This window comes from Pygoscelis adeliae, unplaced genomic scaffold, assembly GCF_000699105.1.
Source record: "Pygoscelis adeliae isolate BGI_AS28 unplaced genomic scaffold, ASM69910v1 Scaffold75, whole genome shotgun sequence".
NCBI lineage: Eukaryota > Metazoa > Chordata > Aves > Sphenisciformes > Spheniscidae > Pygoscelis > Pygoscelis adeliae.
In genome coordinates this window covers 5,399,327-5,417,343 of record NW_008824772.1, presented here as the reverse complement: position 1 = coordinate 5,417,343, position 18,017 = coordinate 5,399,327, and the positions used below count along the sequence as shown (strand labels likewise).

The 18,017-nt window shown below is 52.1% G+C and overlaps 1 protein-coding gene across 1 annotated transcript in view; it reads right to left on the bottom strand.

Annotated features, from left to right (window-relative positions):
• CDR2L (cerebellar degeneration-related protein 2-like) overlaps positions 1-17,971 on the bottom strand; it is an 18,193-nt gene extending 222 nt beyond the window's left edge. Inside the window, exons 1-5 of the mRNA XM_009323814.1 lie at positions 17,893-17,971; positions 5,184-5,296; positions 3,704-3,852; positions 2,565-2,729; positions 7-718 (exon numbers count right to left, since the gene is read on the bottom strand). Coding sequence (XP_009322089.1) covers positions 7-718; positions 2,565-2,729; positions 3,704-3,852; positions 5,184-5,296; positions 17,893-17,971 — 1,218 coding nt within the window. The remainder of the gene's footprint in view (positions 1-6; positions 719-2,564; positions 2,730-3,703; positions 3,853-5,183; positions 5,297-17,892) is intronic.
• Between the last annotated feature and the right edge of the window lie 46 nt (positions 17,972-18,017).

Genomic DNA, 18,017 nt, shown 5'->3' with positions numbered 1-18,017 from the left:
CTCTTCCAACTCGTGTCCCTCTCCCCGGAAGTCTCTGAAGGAGCTGTCGCGAGAGATGGGCCGGGACGTTTGGACCCCTGTGTGGCGCACGCTGTCCTTGTGCTGCCGGCATTTGCTCAGGAGCTCTTCGTACTTCTCCAGCAAGGCGTGATACTGCTCGTCCACTTCTCTCAGGATGGACATGCCCCGTTTGCGCACGTTGTTGGCGTGCAGCGTGTAATTGCCCTCATGCCGGCTCACGGCATCCTTGGTCACGATGGCATTGAGGGCTGTGTCACTGCAGCTTTTCCGGACAGGGTGGTTGGGGGAAGGCGTCATTGATGGCCCATGACTTTTCCCTCCCTCCTCCTCAGACAGGTCGATGTAGTCTGCTTCTGGGGCGTTATTCAGCGGCTCGAGGAGGGCCTCAGACAAGTTGTCTTCTCTGCTGAGCAGGTACTTCTTGACTTGTTTCATCTGTTGTAGCTCTAGGAGCTCTGCTTCCAGTTCCTTGATGCGCAGTTTGCAGTTCTCCATCTCACACACCCGCTGCTCGAGGTCCGAGTACTCCTGAATAACAGAGGTGTACTCTCGCTCAACCCTCTCCTTCCGCTGCTTCTCCTGGTTGACTTGGGACCTCAGGGAGTTCACCATGGCTTGGAGACGCTCATTCTCCCTCTCCAGTGGCTTCTGGTTGAACTCTGTGGAAGAGCTGTGGACCTGGAATGCGTCCTCATACCTGAAAGAGAAAGACCCTTGAGAGAGTCTGACCAAGTGACAGTCCATGAGGCACTCAGACTGTCTTATCATCACGTAAGTAATTCCACTGATGCCCAGAAAGGAGGTAACCTGAGCTCATGGAGTGAGATATGCCTCCTCCTGCGTGCCAGGAGACCACAAGGTGTGTCTGTGGCTCTTTTGGACACAGAGACCAGGCTCTGTCTCAGAGAACCTGCAGTCTCGTTTGATAGCAGTGATGACAGGCAGGAGGGAAACGAAACCCTAAAAGGTAAAAGACCCATCTGGTTAACGGACAAGCCACCAGCAGTGCTGTGAAGCAAGGATGAATGTTCAAGTGCTACCAGTTCAAGACCTGAAAGCAGAAGGAGTTTTTCCTGCTGGGGTTCATCAGCTACTCAGTGTATCACGGAGTTCATCAGCTACTTGCTGCACCTGCCAACAACCCCGAACCCCACCCGACCAAAAACCTCTGCCGTCCTGTGTCTGGGAGGTGCTCCAGAGAGAGTGGGAGAAGATTTGTACAGCAAGGGAGGCAGAAAGTGACTTTTGACAGTTACCCCTTCTTCATTGCTCACTGCCTGGGAAGCGGCAACACGCACTTCCCCCTTCCCTCACGTTGCTGTCGGGAAATCAGATTTTTCTCCTTCTCAATGAAGTGCCCGTGGCATCCTATCTGGTTAGAACAGATTGGAAAAAAGCAAGCGCCATGGCTTCCCCGGGAGACACGACTGGTGGCGGGTAGTATTGAACAGATTTCCAAGTTACTGAAGGGCAGCCTGACCTTCAGAGCCAACTGCAGAGCTCCAAGCCGAACTGAGGTCCCGAGGCACTGGGGGGAGAGTGGGATTGGGGGACAGGGGGGAAAAGAACCACTGAGACATTAAGTGGATTTTGCTGGGGGCTAGGTTATGGCCTCATAAACATCCCCATTGCTGCTGCAGTAAAAGTGTCTTTCGTTCGTATCCTCTGGCAGAGGACGTTTTCAGTAACAAAGTTTATCGATTGCTTATCTATTTAAAGAAGTCTCTATTGTGGACAAAGCTGAGCAAGAAATGCCCTCACGAGGTCAGTGAATTAACACAGTGGCTGGATTTTAAGGAGGATCAAGTGTGCAATAGTGCTGAAGGTGATTGTACAGCACTTGGCAGCACGTGGCGTATCTTGGTGTGTGACTGGTGCTCCTGGGGGGTACTGGAGTCATACAGGACAAAATGCACCATCTCAAGTGGTTTCAGTGAGCCGGAGATGCTGGTACTGTGCTGGGAGGCAGTTGCAAAGGGAAAATGGGCTGTGCTGGTTCGGGGAGGGAAGCTGTGTAGGCAGCTCGAGGTAAGGGTCCTCCTCACATGATGTGTTACTGGGTGGGCTGTACTGGGAGAGGCTGGTTTGAACTATCTAGAGCTCAAGCAGTGCGTCCTGTCTGGTGTGTGTTCCCGCACAGCTCCCTGCCAAGGTGCCAGGAGAGTCCCAGCCCCTCCAGGCAATGCCTGTCCCCTGCAGCCTGGCCCAGTGCAGCTGCGAGAGGCATCCAGATCCTCCTGGGTAGCGGTTCTTGCCCTCTGAAAAAGAGCCTGTGTCTCCCCACTCAAGGCATCACTGGTGCTGTGATCATGAAGGCTCTGCTTTGCCAACGCCACCTGCTTAGGTGGGCAGGTAGGAGAGAGGGAGGTCCTCCCTTCACCTCCAGCACTGAGTTTCAGGCTCTGATGCAGAGCCTAGACCTCTATGGGGGTGTATGTGGGGTTTTGTGTGCCCCCAAGGGGCTAACCCACCACATCCCCTGTTCACGGGCAGAGGAGGTAGGGGAGAAGGTTGGAGGGGTTGCTAACGGCAAGGCTCCTTACCTGGGGCTGGAGCACAGCTCCTTAAGGCAGGGGAAGGTGTGGATGGTTCGGCGCCGCTCCCTCTTCTCCCGGCGAATGCGGAGCTGCTCCAAGCTCCGCATTTCCTCCACCTGCTTCTGCAGCTCCTCCACTTGGTTCTGCAGCCCCTCGATTGTTTCCGTCAAGCTGCGGAGAGAAGAGGGGGCACGGATGAGGAGCCAGGCACTACAGGTCCTTGAAAGCTGTTTTTTCCCCAAAAGAGAAAGCCAGTCTATGGAAGGTGCTTCCAGTTTCTAGCATGTGCCCTGGGAGCACGGCAGGGCTTGCTTTTCATGGCAGTGGCTGGTCTTCCTCTGCGTGGTTGCTCTTGAATGGGGGTGTCTGTAGAGAAGGGTGGGGGATTGAAGCAGTGACAAGAGATCGTACTAATTTGAGACCCTCTGTCCTCAAATCAGTTGGCTGTAACAGTCACCTCTGGGACATAAGCACTATCCTGGAATACCTCTGCACTAAAAGCAAGCAGGCGAGCTATTTACTCTCTTCCTCTTATTTCTCTTGTACAGATAAACACAGAGAGACCGGGCAGAGATTTAGTTTTGTTCTGGCTGCGAACGCAGTTTGTAAAACTCTCTGCTCCGAAACTCCCTCTCTGCACAGTCGTCTGCAAAAGATGCTGCATTACAATGACATGGCTTAGTCTGTTGTTTCCAGGCATGACCTTGATCGTGGGCCTCTTTTAGGAAAAAGTTATTGACAAACTGATGTTTCAGCATGGATTAGCCAGAGTTTCGCTAAATGCTGGATCTGCTGTCATCCCAGTGTTTCTGCTGGGCTGTGTGCTCGGCACCTCCCTAATGTGATTATGTGCCTCTTCAAGGAAACGTGTCCGAGGAGGAGGAGGAGAGGCTGCCGTACCTCTCTCCTCCTGGCAGCTACAGACACTCCTTTATCCAGCCCTCATCCCAGGGGTGTCTGTGCTGTGGCTGACCTCTGCTAACCAGCATCGGTGCAATGAGCTTCTGTTGTAAATAGCTGCAAAACCCGAGTGATAAGAGAATGGCTTAGACAGCAAAGACATGCTGCACTTTGGGGCAGGGGAAAGGTGAAATGAAGGTCTCTGGGGTACAGCATTGCTGCCGTGGGACGAGGGGAGGCCATACCACTGTATCTTCTGTTGGGATGTCTTGCTTTCCAGCACGAGCTTCTGGTTAGCTAGCTCCAGGTCCCGTGCTGTCAGATCCAGCTGCTCATAGACTTTCGCATGCTGTTCGTTCATCTGCCGCAACATCTCTAGTTGCTTGGTCAGGTACTGCAGGAAAAAGCGAAACAGAAACACTCCACATCCAAAATCCAGGTTGTTTCACAGGCAGAAATTCCTACAGCCTTTGCTTCCTCCGATAATGTGTTTTGAGGCTGATTTATCCTCTACCTGGTTGAACCCTTTTGCACAGGTGAAATATCCATACCCCTGCTCACTGTAAATACTTTTGTGTCTAAAATAAGACTGAACTTCCCCTGCCCTCTGTGGAGGGCACTAACCTCAATCTCTCGCTATTTAGCTGCTTTTTTATTCCCAGTATGTAAAGACAGTTGATATCCCTGGGACTGTGACCCTTCACCAGAGTTGACTGAAATTGGCCAGTTGGTTACTGGATCATCTGACAGATCGATTGCAGAAGCTGCGTTTCCTTGGGAATTCAGGCTAAGACTCTGAGTCTGTGAAATGTGAGGAGACTCGCAGTTTCTGCGTGTTCAAAGACCCCTTTCTGTGAGTCTGCCATTGCAAGATTTTATCCTGGGAGAGGGGCATCTACGCAAGAGCTCACGCTCAGCTGGGACCAGATCCCAAATCCATGGTGGACGTGCTCCTGAAGGGCTGCTGGAGGGAACGGCTAAATCCATCCACCAGTCTCCTCGGACATCAGCTGTCAGATCCCCGCAGCCATCGTGTGCTGCTCTTGTGAACTCACAGCCCGCCTCTGCCCTGAGTCTTTTTAAATCAGGTGGTTTCTGATCTTTTTTAATTCACAGATCCCTAGAAGTTTCCCAATGGATGAAAACCCTCCCGGCACAGCAGGTTTAAGCCTCTAAGCTTAGTTCTGTGGGCTCTCAGAAATACTGCCCTGACCCCAAAGGATGCTTGAAACAGTGGTTTAGATTGCAGCTCTTGGAGAAAGAGCTATTTTACGCCTCTAACAAAGGGGGCTGTGTTACGGGGGTTCCGAGGGGCCAGCTGGGAACAAACGCGATTATGAATAACTGGAATCAAGGGAAAGCAGCAGCAGAGCAAAGAGAAGTGAGTGTGAAGGCTGGCGGGTGGGCAGGGAAAGGCCAAATGTGCCCCAGATGCAACCTGGTGCTGAAATCTGGTGTGCACATCTGGGCAGGGGGAAAATCCCAGCTAGTGGGGGAAGGGGACCCTCTCCAGGGCTGGGATGGGCTTGGTCGGACCTTAATCCACCCCGCTTCAGGCACATACAGAAGATACTTTAACTCCCATCCCCATGGCGCATCCCTTCCTTTCTCCTGGCATCTGAGCTGTTGGCATTGGTGGAAGCGCCCCTTCCCCACCATCGCCCTTAGGTGACAGCGGTGGCCGAGCAGCTCCCGTCCCCACCCCTGGCCCGACTCTGTTCCTACCTCGATTTCCTGCACTTGTTCCTCGTTGGTGGTGTACATCTGCTGCAGGGAGTCCTCCAGCTCTTTGTTGCGCTCCAGCAGCGTCTTCCCCAGCTCCGCAGCCAAATGCAAGTCTGAAAAGCAGGTGGGATAAAGCTGCTGCAGCTCCCGCGGCTCTGCAGGTGGATGCGGTGGGGTCCCCGAATGCCACCACACCAAACACCGTGGCACATTTTGCACGGCGCTGGTTTTATTGGCAGGTTTTGATATGGATGAGTGCTTATGGGACATACAGGATCTGGCCTCTTTCATCTTGCTGGGCTGCAGGAGCAAGGGGAGACTGAGCTTGGGACATCTGAAGTTCCTCCATGCAATGAGGATTTGGTGCCTGGCTGGCTGCGTAACCCTTCTGCACTGCACTACACACTGCGTAGCCAGGATCAGGCCCCAGGCTTGGCTGTGGCTGGTGCTCAGCACCTCCATCCCCTATCTGTGGGGATGTGGGGGCTTCAGCATCCTTCAGAATGAGAGCGAGGGTTGGTAAAGCCCCGCAGGGCCTTGGGGATGCTCTGTAAATTATATTAGTATCTCTAATGAAGGGAATGCCTTGCCTTCCCCATCAGCCTCCATCCATCACCCGCTAATAGACTGAAGTGAGTAATAAAACCACGTGTGGCCTGAGGGGGCTGGAAGCACCTCCTGCATCTGCCGCCCGGGCAGCGCCGCATCGGCCGGGTCTGCGGCTCTTCCCTTGGGGCAGCTCCAGGGTGAGGACAAACCGCTTTGTATTCACTCTCTGCCACCTCTAAATGCCCTTAGGAAGCTACTGAAATAGTTGGACTTTAGGAGAAGTGCAGGGAAAAATGGATGTTGACAGTGTGGCTGGCTAAAAATACTGGGTTTGCTGCCTCCTGGGTAAAGAAAAAGCCTCAGGACCTCATGAGTCCTGTGTTGGCCAAAGCTTGAGCACCTCAGGTGATGCTGTTTGTGCGCCTGGGATGGCACAGCTGGCTTTGATAACATCCCTTTGCTTTCACAGAAACTGGTTGTCTTCTTAAAGCCTGACCCCCTGTGATCATGTGGGTTCCTCTTTTTCCTGGTGCTTTCAGAGGTGAGTTTCTTGCTTTTACAGTGGCAGACTGAAAATCTGACCTTAAGCCTTCAAAAGGCAAGGAAACAGGTCCTGGTGTGCATTATTGCTCTTTCTCTTTCTGGTGTGGTTATCATGCAGTTTTGGATAATTAAGGAGTGGCAATCCTGCAGTGTGTGAGGGGACCCGGGTCTCCTGCCCTGGTGTTTTCTAAGCCCATCGTAATGCTCCTCTCTAGTCTGCAGCTAATGATGTGTTTTGCAAAGAATCTGCCAGGGCTGAGAGCAGCTATAATTTCTTCCAGTGGTTAATTTGGCCATGCAGTTGATTGGGAAAGAGGGATACCTGGTCATTAGGACAAGAAGAAGGGGAACCAGGATGCCTAGGATGTATTCTGAGCCTGGGAAAATCACTGATCTCTCACACTTCAAATGGCACATCACACCGGCCTCTCAGACACAAATGCTTGCTGGGAGGAGTGTATTCGTGCTGTCAGTGCTCGGGATGGGGCTTTCCTGATGGATAATGCTGTGATGTGGGAAGTGCTGATATGTCACTAGTTTTGGTGGTGGCCGTGTTTCTTTCCACGCAGCTCCAGCAGTGCTGGAGGGCTGGCTCCCCAGATGTGGTCCAGCCAACAGCTGCTCAGTGTGTCCTCGAATCCCCCCTTTACCATGGGAATGTGCTCTCCAGCTCTCCTGCATTGCAGGGTGTTGTTCTAGGCTGTGACCTTTCTAATTATAATCCTCATCGTTGGACAGTGACTGAGGGCTGCAATCCCAGCTATCAGTGCAATCAAGATATTGGCACATTTCTCCATGGACAGACCTCCTCCACCTATTTTTTTTTTTTTCCCCAAGCACCAAATTTCCCCAGTTTCCAAAGTGCCCTTGAGAGACAGAGCGTTTGCTACACCAGCTGGGGACGGGGGAACAGCCAGATGCCAGCAGAGATGGAGGACAGTTTGTGCCTTTAAGCTGCTTGGGGCTGTATTTAATGGCACCACCACCTTGCCAGAGCCGGTGGTGTTGCTGGAGACCGGCACCTTGCAAATCGCATCCCTGGCAGCAAGCAGGGCCCCGGCGCAGAGGTGTGTATGGAGAGGGCTCCATGCTGCGCGCCAGGTAACGAGTCAAGCGTGTCCCCGTCCCTGCGGATTACACCAGTGCTCTCCCACCATATGGCATCCAATTTAATCAGCTGGGGTTGAGTTAAGTGGATTAGGCAGTGCAAGATCCTGCGTTGTTAATTAAAGGGCTCTGTCAGCAATAATTTAATGGGGGAAATGGGCAGTGTTTGGGGACGAGTGGGAATGAGGAAAGAACGGGGCTGAGCTCTGAGGAGGAAATTGATTCTTCGTTTCCATTTTGAGTGTAAGGGCCTGGGAGACTCCGGGCTTGAAGGACATGGGGGAGTTGGTTCTTTTAGTGTCTTTTAACTGCCTCAGCCGTCGTCACTCGCTCACTCTCTGCCTGCCAGCCAGTCAAAGCATCCTCCGTAACCCTGTCTCATCCATCCCCCTCGCTCCCGAGTCCTCTTCCCCACCTGTTGGTCTCCCCCAGGCTGTGGGACTGTGGGGAGGGAGGGGATGTTGTGTGGAAGTGCTTTAATGTCATCTTTAGACCAGATCCCTCTTGATCTTCGCACTAATTGTGGCTCTGCACGGGCTTGGGGAGCACACAGCTCCTCTCCTTCGAGGCCTTGGAAACCTGAATGTGAATTTTTCAGCAAGTTGTTTGGGGTGGGGGGAAAGAACTATTTAGGAATTTGGGGATTATCTCTGCATAACACTGTGGCTTCCCACAATTTTTTGTATTCCTCTTTGCTTCTCCGATGTCAGATCAGCCAGCCAGTGCTGTACGACTTGCCCTAATTTAGCAGATATGCTGATGCCTCCCTTCCCCCTCCCCTCTCGACACAGAAGGAAAAATAAAGTGGTGGGGAGCAGCTGTGCTGCGTGTCCGCTCGATATGCCCGATCCCTCTGCAGCCTGCCTGCGCTGAATGCACCGCCGTGAAACGGCCAATATTCAACTTAAAAATGGGGGGCCTTGGTGTTGCCCAAATCCTATTTGGGAGAGGACTGCAGATGCAAACTGTCCTGGGCAACGCCAGCTCCGTACCCTCTGGCTCTCACTACCACAAGCGCTGATGTGACCCTTCTAGTTAACACCAGCCAAGGAGACACCCCGTGTCCCCAAACAAAGAGCTGTGCTTACAGAGCAAAGCAGAGGGAGGGACGGAGGCTGCATTTCCCTGCAAGCTTCTGCGGGAAAGGTGCCTGAGCAAGGAGGGAAGGGGAGAGAAGAGAGACCATGTGGTGGGAAGGGAGCAGGAGTTGAATCCAAGCAGTGCCCCGTACAGGGGAGCATGGCTGCGCAGTGCATCCAGGAGGCAGCCGTCCTGAAGCTGCAGAGATCATCAGCAGCAGCCCAGCGATAATTCTGCTGGCTCTGTGTTGCTGGGGAAACTTGGAAAAAATCCTGATCCAAAAGCTGTAGCAGGTTGTCTTTGACTGAAAGAGGCCGAGGAACAAGCTGCAGGGTGTTCCCCCGCTGCAGCGTCCTTTGGCAATGCTGGCACAGGCAGATGTGTGCTGCATGGGGCTGCTGCGGAGCTGGGCGCTTCCCCAGCCCTAGCCTTCGCCGCAGCGTGCAATGAGGCTCAAAGAGGGTTTGGAGCTGTTTCTGCCTTCCCAGTGCCGGCCTGCATCTGTTTGGGCAGAGCAGTCTTTGCCACAGCCCGCTCTCTGAAGGGTTGTGGTTTTTTTTTTTGTCCCCCAGCATCTCCTGGTTGTGGCTTCGGGGGAGCGTAAGCCTGGTGCCGGTCAGGGGAGGTTTTGGCTGCTCTTGGCACGGCGGTGATCCGGTAGCTATTCAGATGGTCCCCGTAAATACCGTTTTCTGGAGGAAGCCACCATCTGGAGCAGCTGCTTTGGGCTTTCTCCCGTCATCTCTCTTGCATCAAGGGATTCATGTGTTTAGGCTGTGAGAGAACATGCCTGCTGCTCCGAGCACAGGCGAGGGGTGCTGCGCTTTGCTCCTCACCTTTAAAATAGCCAACCCTCTCCCCATCCTGTGAGACGTGCAGGCTTGCAGAGGGTGATAGAAGTCCTTTGGTTTGTGGTGCCAAAAAGCAGGGGTTTATGGCGCATGTGTTTGCAGGTCATTTTCAGCTGAGCATCCATGGCGGAATTACTTGTGGTCCCTTCCTAAATGTGGGGCTGCAGAAATGGCTGCTCCTCTCCTGCTGCTGCAGATGGTGAATTCACCTGCTAAAGAGCAGGGAGGAGCAGTTAGCAGAGCTCTGGTGTGGAGGTCTCTGGAGGAAGTTCAGGGTGCTTGTTAGCTGATGGATGGGGTAGGTTGAGAGTTAAGAACTGATGTTTAATGCTGTTGACGTTTAATTTAATTGCATTTGCTGTCTGCTCCATTACACACGGGTACTTAGAGTCAAGGGTAGGTGCAATTATTCCTTTCAAAATCTAAATAAATGATGCTATGCTGGTTTACCCCAGGGTAGGGTCTACTTGCTGCTCATTTATTTTTCTTCTTAGTTGCAAGGGATTGTGCTGTCTGGGTATATTACAATGAAGATCAGCTTTTGTATATCACTTACTGATGCTCCATGACAGGTGATGGAGGCAATCTGCGTACTTAGCCCTTATAAGCTTTTGCAATGGAACGTGCTGGGGTGCAGAGAAGCAAGTGCCATCTGACAGCATCTTGCAAGCAACCTTCAGGCATGTCTGGATGTGAAAAAGCCTTTTCAACATGCCTATTCCACAGATGATAGTGTTTCCTATGGCCAGGCAGAGCTTTCAGAGAGCGACCAGTGTTACTGCTGAGGCGTGCGTTCTCCATCCCTTTTACACTGGCATAACCTGGACATTCCTACCCAAATCAGCTTTGCACTCGATGTTCTGCGTGTTTTCCGTGGGGACCTGCCATTTTGGTGTAATCAGGTGTACCGCAAAGGCAGGGTTTGCTTTGCAGAGCAGCCCAATGCAGCAAGGGCGAAAGGTGCCTCTGGCAGGGCTGGGTGAGTGCATGAAGTCCCCGGCAGCACCGCCGTGTCCTCCCTCTTCCCCTCCTCGTTTCAAACCATGGCTCTAGCTGGGCTGAGCTGCTGTTGGGTACACAGGCATTTCTGTTAGCCTAATGAGATTTGCTGGATTTCCTGCTTGCTTTTTTTCTTCCTTTTCTTTCCCTTTTCTTTCTCTTGTGTAATCTGTTATGTACCCCTGGGCTGCCTTTGGCTTTGCAAGCTTCCCTGGTAGCGGGGGAGCTCGGGTGGTGGCAGAGAGATGTGGTTTGCAGGGGGTTGAGGCAAACACAGTGCAATGAGAGCAGCTCCCTCCATACTGTCTCTAGTCCCCTGAGCAAAAGTGGCACCACCAAGGAGTGGAAAACCCCAACAAGGGACTCAGGGGTGCACTGCCTGTACCGTGCTGTGCTGCGGGGCAGCCCTCCAGCCTTCTCAGCCTCTGCTGCTCCCTTCCTTGCCTTCTGCATTTTTCAGTCCTATTCAGTATTTCCTTTCTATCAGCTCTTCTTTTTTTTTCATTCTTCTCAGATGCTCATCAGGCTTTTTTGATTTAATTGATGCTCACCTTCTTCTTTCTGCCCTCTATCATTCTGTGCCCCAAGCCTCCCCTATAGGTTAACGTTTGAGACCTAGGATGGTTATCTTTGCTTATAAGCTGTATGTGTCTATACAAGCACATACACAGCAGTCCCATCCCCGTGCCCACAGCAATCAATGTGCATTTTGCCAAGTTGTTAGAGCGTGATAACACAGAGTGTGTTGTTAGACCACGGTTGGGCCCCATCTGCATCTTTCCCTGCTGTTCTCTTATCTAAACAGCCTCGGTGCCCGTGTTTGCCTTGTAGGCTAAAATAGTTTCAAAGAGCTCGGTGATTGGTGGCTCGGAGGCTCTGATAGTGCACCTGGATCAGAAAGCGTCCTAAATAAATACATACAAGTGGAGCTGTTGGGGAGAAGAAGCGAGGAAAGAGGAGGGAGAAAGGCAGCCGGTGCTTTCCTGCGTGCACCCCTCCTCCAGGCAGCAAAGCTCTAACTAATTAATTATGTTGGGACGCAGAGAACTGTGAATAGAGGCTTTTAGTCTTTCAAAGCTAAAGACACAGACACGTGGATTGATGCCATGTGGGAATCTCATCTTCCCGGTGTGTGTTTTGGGGGCTGGAGGTTGTAACTGACCCAGGACGGACAAGGAGGATTAGCTCCAGGGACACTTTACGTGTTGTCTTTTGCTGCTGCTGTACCACAGTACTGTGCACGTGCACAGCCCCAAGCAAAGGTGACCTGCGAAGGACAGGTCAGCGTGCTCGCGCGGCAGGGCACGGCGCCCACAGCAAGGGACTGCCACAACCATGTCAGCTCTCCAGCCCCGCTCGTGCTCACACAACGTATTCTCCTACTCTGAGCCATTGCCAGCCAACTTGGCCGCCCTTGCTGTCCTCTGGCTGGGGGGAGACAGGTGGGACCACCAATCCTGAGCGGTTTGGTCTCTCAGGGAGCAACCAAGTTCCAGCACAACTGCCACCTTCAGCAGCCCCCAAGACCACCGCCAGCACCGTGGCTGCTGGATACTCCTGTCTGCTACTTCTCATGTGCCAGAGGCATGCAGGTACAGAGAAGATCCTTCTTCCACAGCCATGTGTTACAGCTAAATGCAGAAAACAGCCTGACCCTCTGCAGCAACACCAAAAACCCGCACACCTCTTCTCTAGCAGCACCTCTGCTTGGCTTTAAAGAAAAGTGTATCATCTTGCATGCTGCTGCCCCACTTACTGCTCCCTTCCCGTCCACTGCTGGGAAATGTTCTGAAGCCCTGTTCCTCCAGGTGCTAAGCTCACACGCAGCCCAGCTGCCTTCTGCCTGGCTATTGGTACTGGCTGGAGATGCTGCCCATGTGGGAAGAGGTCCTGACCTCAGGTGCATGATCGGTGCCATTTGTGGAGCTACACAGGAAGAACACAGTGCTGTAGCTTTCCAGTCTGAGTTTGCAAGGAAAGGGAGTGACGAAATACTTGATGTACTCTCAGGATGGTATTATTTACGTCCATCACTAGTCCTGAGCAGGATGCAGGGCAATGCCTCTCTCAGGAGCCCAACACCAAAACCAGTGTCCCTGGAGCGGCTCTGCTGCAAGGACTGATGCTCAGGGGGAATGTGCTGTGCTGCTCCTCGCTCCGCCTCCTCCTGCAGAGACCAGTGCTCAGCCACCACCTCCCAGTCCAGTGTGCCTTCCCAGGACTCAACACCTGCTTGCGGGCCAAGAAGACTTGGAGGACAGCATGATAATGTCCTAGCTCCAACTGCCATTGCTACAGCTGCATAAGTGGAAGAGGTCAGCACGAACCTGGATACTACACACTCGAAAGATGGAATTCTTCAGGGAGGAGGCAGCTGCTCTGCACATGGGATAAACTAGACTGACTTGCCAGAAGGCTGCAGAGGAACAGGCTCTTTAAACCATTACGAGAACTGTCACCTTTTGGAGAGAAGGTTTACAACTGTTTGTTAAATATGCATGGGAAAAAAAACCCCAAAGAACAAACATAATCACTTTAAAATTCCCAGCTGTGCAAAGACCAGCAGTTGTGTAACAACTGGTCTCGTTCCTCCAGGGTATTTTGTATTGGAGACATTTTCCTAAATTCTTGGCCCACATATGTGTTTTTGAGTAGGTTAAATAGAAGCTTTGGAAGCCCTAATGATGCATTTGGTATGAGCACACATATGTATTAGTTGGGTGAGGTGGGAATCACTGTGCTGCTCTGGGAAAGGCCTCTTAGTAGAGGAGATGGAGCGTGTGCAGGAGCGAGCAAGCCTTGTGTTAGCCTGAGCGCTGGCACTGCTTTTAGCAGGAGCAGGATCGGACCGTGGCACTGTCACAGCTCTGAGTGGTTCCTGACTGTCACGCTGAGTCTAGTGCATTCACCCTGTCACCAGCCAGCGCTGGCTGGTACAGGAAGAAAGGAAGGGGATTGGAAAATTCAGGGGTGGGGGGGACAGCCTCCACGTGCAGGGCGTCCGCTGTCCTTGGCTCCCAGTCCCTCGGGCTCAGGGCTGCTGTGGGAGGAGTGTCCTTCAGGACTCGGACTGTAAATCCTTCGCACATGGCCTTGCCAAGGAGAAATGCCACTGTTAGCTGATTGTTTCAGGATGGGAGATATGGAAAACTCTGATTTCTTTTTCTTTCCTTTTTTTCCCCTTTGCCTCTCCTTTCCTTTCCAGCAGTTCCTCTAATTCTGCTCCCTCCCACAGCTGGAATTATGTGCCTGGGGTTCAGTTCAGATGTAGAAAGGAGCTTCTGTGAGAGACTAGGAGGGAGATCCTGGAAGTTGCTGTGTGAGGCTCTTTTATGCCCCATTTTCTTGCTGCCTTCACATAACAGGGGAATTTTTATTCTAGGAAAATACAGCTATATATATATTTTTTTTTTTCCTCCCCACATTTGGAGGCTCTCATCCCTTCCTCATACTAACCTAACTGTCATCTTATTTCCTTGTCTCCTGTGACTTTTCTAGTCTCTCTTGTCATTCCCAAGCAGCTCAGCAATTAGTCACTGGAAACTTTCCACTTCCATAAGCTACCTGCTGTACTGCGCTGCTAAATAAGTAAGTGGCTCAGCTACTGCAGGCAAAACCCCGTCCTTCTGGCTTGCCGCTGGGGAGGAAGGACAGTGAGTTAACTGCTGTGCTCCTGGAGGACAGGCAAGCTGCGTGGGCTTGTCCCCTGAGCTGGACTGCTGGGATAACTGCATCAGGAGGGACAGAATTTGGGGTACCACCTGCTCCCCACTGCAGTGAATCCTTTGGGCGAGCCAATAGTGAATTGCAGCTCTATGGACCACCCCACGTAGGCTGGGTGACGCAGAAAACAGGCAGGTATGGGTGCTAGCAGGTGCTAGCGCTTATCCCCTGGGTTCATCCCAACGTCAGGGGCCGATCACCGGAGCGCTGGTGACCCTGTGTCTTTACACGGATGAGTTGGGAGTGGTGCAAGCTCAGCACCTTGTGTCATTCTCCTTCTTAGCGTGCAAGCAATCAGATGCTTGGCCGGAGGAGGAGGAATTAAAATAAGATACTTAAATCTGGAGATCTTTAGAGGTTACGGCCATAAAGTCCTAAGCCTGCATTGCAGACGGTTTGGCCCCAAAGTTTCTGTGGCTGCCCAGGAGGAGAGGACTATCAGTCTCGCAGTGGCAATGAGATGATGCGCTGGTTCTTGTACTACCTCTGGTCCTGCTGGCTAACTCAGGGAGGTACAAGGCTGTTTTATTTACACAGGAGGAATCGCCCCAGCACTTAGGCTGTATTTAGGCTCCAGGGACTGCAAGGGTGGCTTTGAGAGCCACCTCTTGGGCTGCACTCTGTGCTCTTTGGCTTAGGCCTGAATGCCGGCAGGGGGATAGGGAGGCTGGGAAGATCAGGGAATGCAGTGGGGTGACTGTGAGGGGGACTTGTCTTAGGAGACTGCTCTGGGGGAGATGAAGGCTGGAAGTGGCTGGCAGAGATAGCTGCTGGGTCTGGTCTCTGCTCTGTTTGGATCCAGATGCGATTGAGTTGGCACGCAGCCGTTCTGAACACAAATGCTTCTGATGAACAGAAAAGGTGTCCCCACTTATCCCCAGCTCAGACTCTCTAATTTTAGCTCATTCATTCTCTCGCGGTCTGGCTGCATGTAGACCCTGTACACAGGGTATGATGCAACTGTAGCCACATCATCAGCTCTCAATGGCTGGAAAAAGGTTCACCATCACTGTATTCTGGTTTTAATGCACAGATTCCCCAGCCCATGGAAGGTGAGGCTGTGGCTGACTGTTTGGAAAGCCTGGCAATAAGCAAAGCCATGCTACCAAGCAATCGGAGCTCCATTTTTACCGCTTTCTTTAAATCAGAAAGCCTTCTCAGAGGGAACATCGTAAGAATGAAAACACCTCAGAGGACACCACTACTGTTCCCATGTCACTGCCAAGTCTCCTGGATGGATTTGAGGCTCTGCTTCTACGTGCTAAGGCATCTTGGTACAACGCCTTGAACCACGCAGACTTACAGCATGCTAGGAAACAGGTAAAGGAATCTGAAAGGCACCAGCTTCATTCGAATGAGGCTGGAAGGGCCTTGAGTCTGGGGACCAGATCTTGCTGCCTCCCAGGCAAGTGGTGGATGCAGTCAGTTGCTGTGGGCACTTCAGGGGAAAAAAAGAGCAATTGTCATTTATTTTCTTGAAAAAAAAGAGTTATTTCAGCAAGCCAAAGCTCTGTGGAGGATGGGGAGGAAAGTAACAGGTGCTCGGAGTGGAGCTGGAGGCATGATTTCGTCTGTGGTGCTAAAATGGTTAATTAACATAATCATCACAGAGCTCCCAGTTAAGCCATCCGTTGCTTAGCAAACAGTTTTGGATGTAAATGTAATAAATATTTGATGATGCTGTGAAATGACGATAAAGGCCCAGCAACCAACTGGTTCACAGAAGAACCTTCTCCACTCTCCTAGCTCAGGTTGTTTCTCATTTCTCCCACCCCTTGCTCCTAAGGAACAGCCTTCAAGCCTATGCTTTTGTCCTCCGCCTCCCTGGTGCTGCTGCCAGGCGTGGGTTTCTGCGTGACCCTGGGCCGTTGGCATGCCGATCCTCTCAGTAATGCTGGCCCACGACCGCCTTGTAATCATGCTACGCTGGACGTCTTCCACCATACTTCCACCCCCCATTTCCAAACCAACAGCTTCATGGTAGTGCCGTCACCAAAGACCTCCAGATGCTGCTATGGCTGTAATGCAAAGGCACAGTGTATGGCGACAAAGTCTAGCAGTGTCCTTCATGACGCTTTGTGCACCATGCAAATTAATTACGGTTGTAATTGCCCTGTAGGACCCTTCCAGTTGGCTGATTTTAGTTAACGCCTTCCCCATCTCTCCTTCTGAGTTTGTGCAAGCCTGTGCATTTGTACAGGAGGCTGCAAACCCCACAGCTGGGCTTTGTTTTGGGTCTGTGTTTTCCTCCAGTCCTGTATGTGCTCAAAGGTGGGGTCTATCCCCAGCATCAATCCATCATCTGGAGGCAGTTATTCTGCATTTATGCTGCCGGGACAGAGCTGGGAACCTGGCCTGCAGCGGGAAGGTGGTTTTATTGTCGTGAGCCAGTTGTACGGTGCCAGTGCTGACTCATGAACCTGACACCAGGGACAGCGTTAGGCTAAAAATCAATTGGTCCTGCGTTGTTCAACACTCCCTATATTCATCTGTAGTTCTGCTGTTCCTCAGCCTGAATCCTGCCCCTGGACCAGTGCCCAGGCCCCTTGTGAGCCATGGGAAGACGTCACCCAGAAATGTGAATTTCTGAGCATTCAAAGGCTGCACTGTTTATTCAGCTGATAGCTCCATCTCCGTGCTCTGCCCTGGCTTAGTTTGAGCGTTGCGTTTCAAAGAACAGGGCCCAGTATCCCGCTATTGATACTTCCTTTTAACTGAGAAATATGGGTTAAAAACCAGCTGCAAAAATCCCTGGGGGGCTGGTTATCATTCCTTGCTGGGCCTCTGCCCTGCAGCTGAAGTTGTGTAAACTTTAAATCATGACATAATGTACTGGAGCGACGGTGGGCAGAGGCACTGCAGCTGGACCGCACGTCCCTGCTGGCAGTCAGCTGGCTAGAGCAAATACGTAACTGTACCGTACCTATAGTGCAACGTGTTGGAGGGGTACTGTATTTAGGCAGGAATGATTACACATTGACAAATCAGTTCAGTTCATTCCTGGGCCACTGGCCTGAAACAGGACTTCTTTTGGCTATTTACTTATTGCGTGTTGACTCAAAATACTAAGATAAGGAAAAAAACCAACAAACCCACCAAAAAGAAGCCCCAAATACCCACAGCCACCAACTGTCCAGCCGTAGGATAAACATCACATAGAACTAGTGCAAACGTAGGTACCGTTACTTCAAAACAAACTACACAAGCGAATGTTTATCCTCTAACAAGGCTATTTCTGCTGTTTGACACTTGGCCTTGATTTTTTTTTTTTCCCTCCTCCTTCCCAATTTCTCCTGCTTTTATGGCTGATTGGAAAAATCTCCAGACGTAATGAGGTGACTTAGAAGCTGAGGATCCCTCCGGATGTAGGCTTGGACAGCAAGAGCTTTTGGGAGACACTTTCAGCATCCTCAGCTTAGCAACGCATTATTTCCGATGTGTTAATTTCTAACTGGTGTGCCTGCTAACTCTACCTGCAACTGCTCTGAGATGAAAGCAATGTCGTAACTACCCACGTCTGATTCTGCCCACAGCAAGTTTTCTGGGGAACCCGCTTCCCTGTGGATGTAACACACCAAATTTTTTTACCCTCCGGTGCTCAGGACAGATCTGGGTGGGGCCCCCTGCCTCTATCCGTCGGGTTTAAACTTTCCACGGCCAGGACAGTGGCTTGGAGCAGCGGAGCCGAGATTTCCACGGAGGTGCCACCGCAGGACGAGGCGCCGGCTTTGCCAAGCAAATACGAGCCTTGAGAGAAGGCTTCCCACCCTCCTGTACCCGGGATTTGCCCCCTTTTCTGCCCCCGCATCCCCCTGGCCCGCCATCCCTGGCAGCTTGCGGGGTGCCCCCATCCTTACCCTGCTCCAGGTCCTGCTGGTCGTACCAGGGCTCCTCTTCCTCGCTCTGAAACTCCTCCATCCTGTCGGCGCTCAGCATTTAGCACCAGCGGCCCGGGGAGACGCGCAGCATCCGCCAACGGGGA